This window comes from Coffea arabica, chromosome 2e, assembly GCF_036785885.1.
Source record: "Coffea arabica cultivar ET-39 chromosome 2e, Coffea Arabica ET-39 HiFi, whole genome shotgun sequence".
Lineage (NCBI taxonomy): Eukaryota > Viridiplantae > Streptophyta > Magnoliopsida > Gentianales > Rubiaceae > Coffea > Coffea arabica.
In genome coordinates, this window is record NC_092313.1 from 62,050,597 (window position 1) to 62,058,594 (window position 7,998).

The 7,998-nt window shown below is 32.4% G+C and overlaps 1 protein-coding gene across 1 annotated transcript; it reads left to right on the forward strand.

Moving 5' to 3' along the window:
* The first annotated feature begins 3,133 nt into the window (after window positions 1-3,133).
* Window positions 3,134-5,030, forward strand: LOC113729264 (uncharacterized). The gene is made up of 2 exons (XM_027253582.2): window positions 3,134-3,950; window positions 4,439-5,030. Exons 1-2 carry the CDS (start codon window positions 3,386-3,388, stop codon window positions 4,516-4,518), a joined length of 645 nt encoding a protein of 214 aa, XP_027109383.1. The 5' UTR covers window positions 3,134-3,385; the 3' UTR covers window positions 4,519-5,030.
* Window positions 5,031-7,998: the final 2,968 nt, after the last annotated feature.

The following is a 7,998-nucleotide window of genomic DNA, read 5'->3' on the forward strand; positions in this document are numbered from 1 at the left end:
TTCAACCGATCGGTTTTAAAACACAGCACATAGGTGCACAGGGACTTCTGCATGTTTGGACCAAGATTCACGTGCGCATTTATTGAAACTGATACAAACTGATACTGTGGAGTGTCAAGGATCAAAAGTGCATACGTTGCGATAAGAAGGTTGCAGCTTGTTACTGTTACTGATACTATTGTTTACGGATGTTGAAAATTGTTATCATGCTCAATAGTGAATTGCCACTTTTAGGAGATTAGTCTACTTATATCTACTAAGTGAATTATGAGTGCTTATTTTTACTACACATAATTATGAGTGTTTATTTTTATAAAAACTTACCATAATACTACACATAGTAGTATTGCCAATATGTATAGATCTTATTGTTAAAAGCAAATCTTATATACACTATCACGATTGGATGGATGACACATAAGCAAAATTTGAAATTCAAATTTTAAACATGTATCATATATCTAACGGTGATAGTGTATACAGTAGCAGTGCATATAAGATTAATCTTTTTTTTAATACTAATTTTTGTGTTTGAAAATTATTTATGAAGCCATGCTTATACACATCATGATCTCACTGAGCGTTAACTCACTGTTCATTTAAATCTTTTTCTGTAGATCTTGTGTAACGGCATGTGTGGAGAGCATAGGAGTTTACTTGGGAGTTGAAGCAACGTTGCGATAAGAAGGTTGCAGCTTGTTACTGTTACTGATACTATTGTTTACGGATGTTGAAAATTGTTATCATGCTCAATAGTGAATTGCCACTTTTAGGAGATTAGTCTACTTATATCTACTAAGTGAATTATGAGTGCTTATTTTTACTACACATAATTATGAGTGTTTATTTTTATAAAAACTTACCATAATACTACACATAGTAGTATTGCCAATATGTATAGATCTTATTGTTAAAAGCAAATCTTATATACACTATCACGATTGGATGGATGACACATAAGCAAAATTTGAAATTCAAATTTTAAACATGTATCATATATCTAACGGTGATAGTGTATACAGTAGCAGTGCATATAAGATTAATCTTTTTTTTAATACTAATTTTTGTGTTTGAAAATTATTTATGAAGCCATGCTTATACACATCATGATCTCACTGAGCGTTAACTCACTGTTCATTTAAATCTTTTTCTGTAGATCTTGTGTAACGGCATGTGTGGAGAGCATAGGAGTTTACTTGGGAGTTGAAGCAACGTAAACAATTTTAGGTGGTTTAAATGTTTCCGGAGTTATTTTGAGTGCTAATTTGATGTAATAGTTTATAGATAGGTAACTCTTGTACATATAAAGGTTTGTATTTGCTAGTTTTGAGGTTGTAAGAGTTTTGACTTATTGAAACCTTAATATAATAGTGAATAATACTAATGATATATTTACTAAATTGAGCCTTGGCGAGAGTCAGACAGACGTCCAATCAGGTCTTCAAAGTGAGGGTCCGCTTGGGAAACAAACGTATAACAATTATATTCATTGAGATCTCATTTGTAATAAAAATTAACTATAGATTAATAGGTATTAGAAAGATAATATTATAAATTTAACAAGAGGAGCAAAAAAATATAATTTTCCACAATTTTGTGGCATGTTATTTCCTGAGGCAAGAAAAAGAATGTACAAGAGTGTAACAGATTTTGTAACAATCTAATGAAAGGATAATGATAATATAAAGTTTTTGTTGAACCTTAGTGAAAGGATAATGCATAATCTGTTAACAAAATCTGTGAACTTTAGTGAAAGATTTAATATGTAAGGATTTGCAAAATCTGTTAACTGTATAGTGAAAGGATAATGCATAATGATTATGTTGAATGATTATGTTAAGAAAAAGAAACTGTTACACTACTGTATTAGCATGTTGAATGATTATGTAATGAATCAATTATGCATCACATGAGGAACATTACTGCAGAAATCATATAATCATTAGCAGTGCTTTCGTTCTTTCCCCAGCAGTAAAAATGCTGTCCAACAGCGGCATATATTTTTCATACATGCAGGCATGTATGCCAATCTAATGAAAGGACTGAGTAGATTCCAATTCTTTTGTGGAACAAATTAAATCCGCTGCACAAATTGTGGTGCAAACATCGAAAACCACAACTTTTGTTTGAGATTAAAGTTTTTTTCCCTTTTCCATTGTTTATTTGATCCCATATCTTTCTTTTTTATATTCATAAGCATAAGAAACTTTCAAGTCCTTAATGTGTTCAAGCAAAATAGAGACATTGTAAATCGTAATGTTTTAACTGTGCACATGTTTCCAATTAAATAATGGATATGTAGATAAAATTCATTAAATACATAAATCAGTATTAAAAGTGGCAATAGTTTTTCCTTGTTAGGAGCCATTTATATAATATTTGGTAACATTCACTTTATATAGCAAACCAAGTCATTCTTTGGAGTTAACTGTGAAATGGAATTTTGACCAAAAATCGTTAATAAACACATGGGGATTTTATTGCTTGTGTATAACTTTACAATTCAGCTGCTTTGTGTTCAGTTTTTCCCTCTATGAAGAAAATTTAGCAGGTTCATGTATAAAAGACGTAATCTTAAAATAGAAAGGCAAATTAATTTCATAAATTCTTCGCAAATATCCTAGCTGTAAATAATCAGGTAGACCAATATAAAACAATGAAACTTTCTTGAAGGACAATGACATCAAATAAAGAACAGATAATTGGTAGAAAAACAAATTAAGTGAATTTAAGACATTTGGAGTAGGGAACTCCTAAATCATACCAATATATATAGAACATGAGAAGATATTGTGTAAATATATCTGAAATTTTTTAAGGAAAAGAAAGAAAAGAAATTATACCTAACACCACTTTTGAAGTATTTTTCAAACCATGCATGTACTATTTCTCATGTAACTAAACCATAACTAGCCATGCACGTGAACTAACAAGTAACAAGGCATCCTTGGCAAGAGAAATTGAAGGTGGAAATGTGGAGAGAGAGGAGACCCGCAAGTTATGGACATCCCCTGGCAATGTCTTAATTTCAAAGCCCTTCAAATCTTTACCCTGGCAATGTCTTAAGGTGGAAATGTGGAGAGAGAGGAGGTTGGGTAGGTAGGTGCTGTGCTGTGCTGTGCTATTGTTCCTCCAATCTAATAAAAGAAAATCATTCTTTCAGGAACACAATTTTACTCTTCTCAAAAGCACCCAACCACCCACCAACTCCCCATTCTCCTCCCTTCCTCGGCTAGCCAAGGCGGCTGGTTGTTGCTCCTCCGCCAACACGGCCGCCTACTAGCCTTCATATCTCTGTAAATTGTTAGGATCACAGCCGGGTTCGGTCCAGCATTGCATGATCTTGTCAAAGCTTATCTGATCATAATCAGTCAGGAGATATACAATGGGAGATTCCAACGATAAAGCCATCTGTTCAAAATTATCATTGTCATCATCGTCTTCTTCTGGAGATTCTGAACCGGAGGAGTTGCAACTTATAGAAAGAGCTCCACCATTTTGGAGGAATCCTAGAGGGAAAAAATTGTCTAAACAACTTTCCATGTGTGAGACTCCCAGAGACATCGCATGGGACAGGCGTCGACGCCAAATCCTTCAGCAAGAAAGAAAGAAGAATGGGATCAATAATGAAAATGATTACTTGACAGATGAGGACCTGAATGAGCTCAAAGGAAGCATTGAGCTTGGGTTTGGATTCAATGAAGAACAGGGTCAAGGACTATGCAACACATTGCCTGCGCTTGATCTTTATTTCGCAGTGAATCGCCAGTTTTCCACGAGCCCTGTTTTGTCCCCAGCTACTCCTAATAGCAACCGGTCTTCGGGTTCAACTACAGGCTCATCATCATTGTCTTCTCTTGGAGACTCATCAAAGTCTCTTGGAGAAAGATCTTCATCATTTGGAAGCCCCAGAAGCGGCGACTCAGATTCATGGAAGATTTTGGCCCCAGGTAAGGTTTCTTTCTCTATTCAATAGCTAGAATAATTTTGTATCATTGTGAGGAACCATTTTAATAAGCAACTTGAAAGGCTATTAATCCTTGTTTATTCTTTTCAATTTCCAAAAGAAAGTGTAATTTTTTTTATATGTAAAGATTTTTCTCTTCATCATATTAGTAGCTATTATGTAATTGGGTAATTAATTATTCATATTTAACTAGAAAAGGACTTTATGGTCCTTAAAATCCTTATATTGCATATTGCATAGGGACAGCCAACATTGTCATGGATAAATTGTGGATTTTTTTTTTTAAAAAAAAAATTTGAGTTGTAGTTTTCTAAGAGTATTTTGTTTTCTAACATAATAATAAAGATATGAAGATTAATATTTTCTGATGTGTAAGTTTTCACCTTTTTCTCTCTCTTCTTGTGTAAAAGAAAAAAGGAAAAAAGTTCTAATAAGTGTATTTTTTTTCTTTTTTCTTTTTTGTATATACAGGCGATGATCCTCAACAAGTAAAAACAAAATTGAGGCATTGGGCACAAGCCGTTGCATGTTCTGTGATGCAATCTTATTAAAGGGTGTAATGAGAAAGCAAAAATTGAGAAAGAAAGAGAGAAAGATGATATGAGCTGAAGAAGAGACCAAGAAGATTACCCATAACTAAGCTTGGGTTCTATAAAATATTTACAAATCTTCTGCAAATTGCCAACATGGAAGAGTGGCACAAGCTTGCATTATGGGTAGTCTCTTTGAAGGCATGAAAGCCAAGTAATGAAACTGGTTTTAAACCTCAAAAGAGAATTAGTTTCCTTGATTAGAGGACTACGCAGCTTTGCTTGGACTATCCTCTGTCATTTTGAATTTTTTTTTCTTTTTTGATTTTATGTCATAATAATCTTCCATAGTACGTAGTATATAGAAATCAATGTGATATTTCAGAGTCCGAACTGGCCAGAACTCTATTGGCCACCTCTTGTTGCTTCTTTAGCATGAGTTGATGTGAGAAACTACTAAGGTTTCTCTTATGAGATCATTCATTTTTTTCAACAATTATTTCAAAGCAATGAAGGATGAAAGGGTTAGTCAATCTTTTGTCATTGGTCCATTATAAAATATGGTTCGTGCATTTGTAATTTGGAAGTTTAGACAATGTCTATAATCAGGGGCAGAGTTAGATGTGTAATTCTTTTTTTTTTTCCGGAAACGATAGATGAGTTAGACTGTAATTCAGTGGAGGCAAATTTAACATGTGAAAATTTACTAATTATGGTGTATGTGTTTTGTGTGTGTGTGTGTCTTTAACTAACGATATATGCAATATATATATATATATATATATATATATATATATATATATATATATATATATATATGCCAAAAGTTATGTACATGATCAATCTACAATTTAGCAACTCTCTCGAGAATCTCAAATTTCTAATAAAGATGTTTCCCTGCTCGTCTTACTACCCTAATAAATTTAATATGTGAAAATTTACTAATTATGGTGTATGTGTGTGGTGTGTTGTATGTGCGTGTTTAACTAATGATATATGCCAAATGAAAAAGCAATATATGCCAAAAGTTATGTACTTGATCAATCTACAATTGAGCAACTCTCTCTCGAATCTCAAATTTCTAATAAAGATGTTTTCCCTGCTCCTCTTACTCCCTAATAAATTTTGTATAGATTTCTTTGTTAAGATGAAATAAAGAATGAGCAATTTTTATAAGTTTCAATGTGTATTAAAAGAAATTTAAAAAACTTTTCAAAACGATTTGTATATGAGAGCACATTGGAATAGATAGAGAAAAAGGATAAATGTAAATCGAGTCTCTTCCTTCATTGATACAAGTTGTTGTCTTTTTATTTTTAAGTGCAGTTGACTTATTTGGATGTAAGGATAGGTAAACAAATGTAAAATGCTAATTAGATTTTAGTGCAGTGGGAGCAATTTCCTATCATTGTGAGGGTAAACCTATATTTTTCTCTGTATTTACCTAGATTTTGGTAGGTCAGAGGAGACAATTACCCTCACTTTATCTCTGCCTCTACGTATAATCTTGGATAAATATAAATACTATTGGAAATAGTAGTCAAATGACTTTGTATCATTGCTTCTTTAGCATGAGTTCAAGAAGGAAACCACTATTTGTCAAGGGTTTTATTGAAACCCACTCACATACTTGGATGATGTTTCTCTTATGAGATCATTTTTCCCAATATTAATCGAAAGCAATGATCCATAAAAGGTTTAGTTAATGTTTTGTTACTGTTATAAATTGTAGTTTAAAAAATTTAAACAATGCCTATAATCTTGGATAGATATAAATATTGTTTAATTTGAAATTGTATGCATATCACTTGTAGTATGACCATACTCAAAATCTATCTTTTGTGTGTGTGTACACACACACGCACATATCTTTGTGTCAATTTTCATATTGTCTTTGCTCTTTGTTATTCGATTAAATTTGTCAATGTTATGCATTAGATATGAGGTCAGATTTTTGCTACTACTCCTTTTTTATTTTTATTTTTTAGTTATCTGTAAGATTTTAGTAAGTTAGTCTTCAATATTGAGGTACTCTCTAAGAAATTAGGTAGATTCATTTCAAGTAAATTTTCTTCATATCTCTTTATACATCGATTGAACTCTGCTTTTAGTTTTGTACTTTTAAAACTTTTTATTGTGAGTTTGGACATCATGGTAAGCATTGAATTTTTTATAATCACTATGATAGTATAATTCCATTTCAAAATAATTTGTTTATAATCTTTAATTAGAGCTGTGATTTTACTTTTCCTTTTTACTATTCATTACACATGCTTTATGTATATTATTAGATTGGGTATATCTTGGTTAAGCGGAAGTCTATTAATTAAATCTTATATATTCTGCCATCAATAAAGTTATTTTGAGTAAAATGATTTCTTTGGTATAATACATACCTATTCATACGAGTATTAACATTTTCCTTTTTTTTTTCTTAAATCCAATGGGAGATCAATTAAAACTAATTTGTACCTTAAGTATGAAATGAACAAATTGAGAAAGTTAGTCAAGGTAACTATTTCAGGATATAGGATCACTAGAGAAAATAATCAATATTTATTTTGTAATTTAGTTGCAAAGAGGGGATTTTTTTCCTTTATATTGTTGTAAAATAGAGTTTTTTTTTGGTTGTTTTCTTAATCATGGGGATTGCTAGGTATTGAACATCTAAACTCTTAGAATATAAACAAAGAAAAAAAATTGGTACAACTAAATTTCAATAACTAGAAGATATTAGCATAATTGCAAGTCCAATTGGAATAAATTTAAACAAAGTACAATTGAGCATTCAATGATAGCTACATCGTTGATATGGAAGGATTTCGATAAAATGCCCCCAAAAAAGGCGACATGAGAAAAGCGACATGCAAACAGTTTAAAATAACTATGCTGCTAATGCAATAACTGGAGATCTCTCTCTTGGGAGTTCTTTTCTCTCTCTTGGAGCTGTGCACTTTTCTTCTCGGGTGGGGAAGTTTAGACCAGAAAGTTCAAAAAAGTTCAAAAAACTCAAAAAACCGGGACATTGAATTCCCAAATGTCCTGCTACTGCTACCAACAAATGTTAGATTGAGTATGTTTTGATAGGCGACAAATCTTCACTTTTGTCTGATTCCACTTAAATATCAGCTTCATTTATGGCTGCGAAAGGAGGGCATACTGGAAATGGAAGCAGAGCTCTAAACTGCATGAATGCAACAAATATACCGAGCTTTTCCACTCGATCGTACCATTAGTTTGACAGGTAAAGTATTAATAGCTCCCCGCTGAGCTTTGTCTGTTCTTTGTTTTCTTTTTCTGGTTGGTGGTATCTGTACTTCCGGGAGTGTCGAACTTGGTAGTAGCTGTCTTTGTTTAACCGTGTAGTCTGGTTTTTCTCTTTGCTTGTTTGGTCGGTTCTAGTTTAGTCTGCTTTCAAAATCACATTTGTGTTTGGTATCTTCCTGGAGGGTGAGTGTACAATGGCCGAGGAGCTAGCAGTTATAATGCAGAAATTTGCAC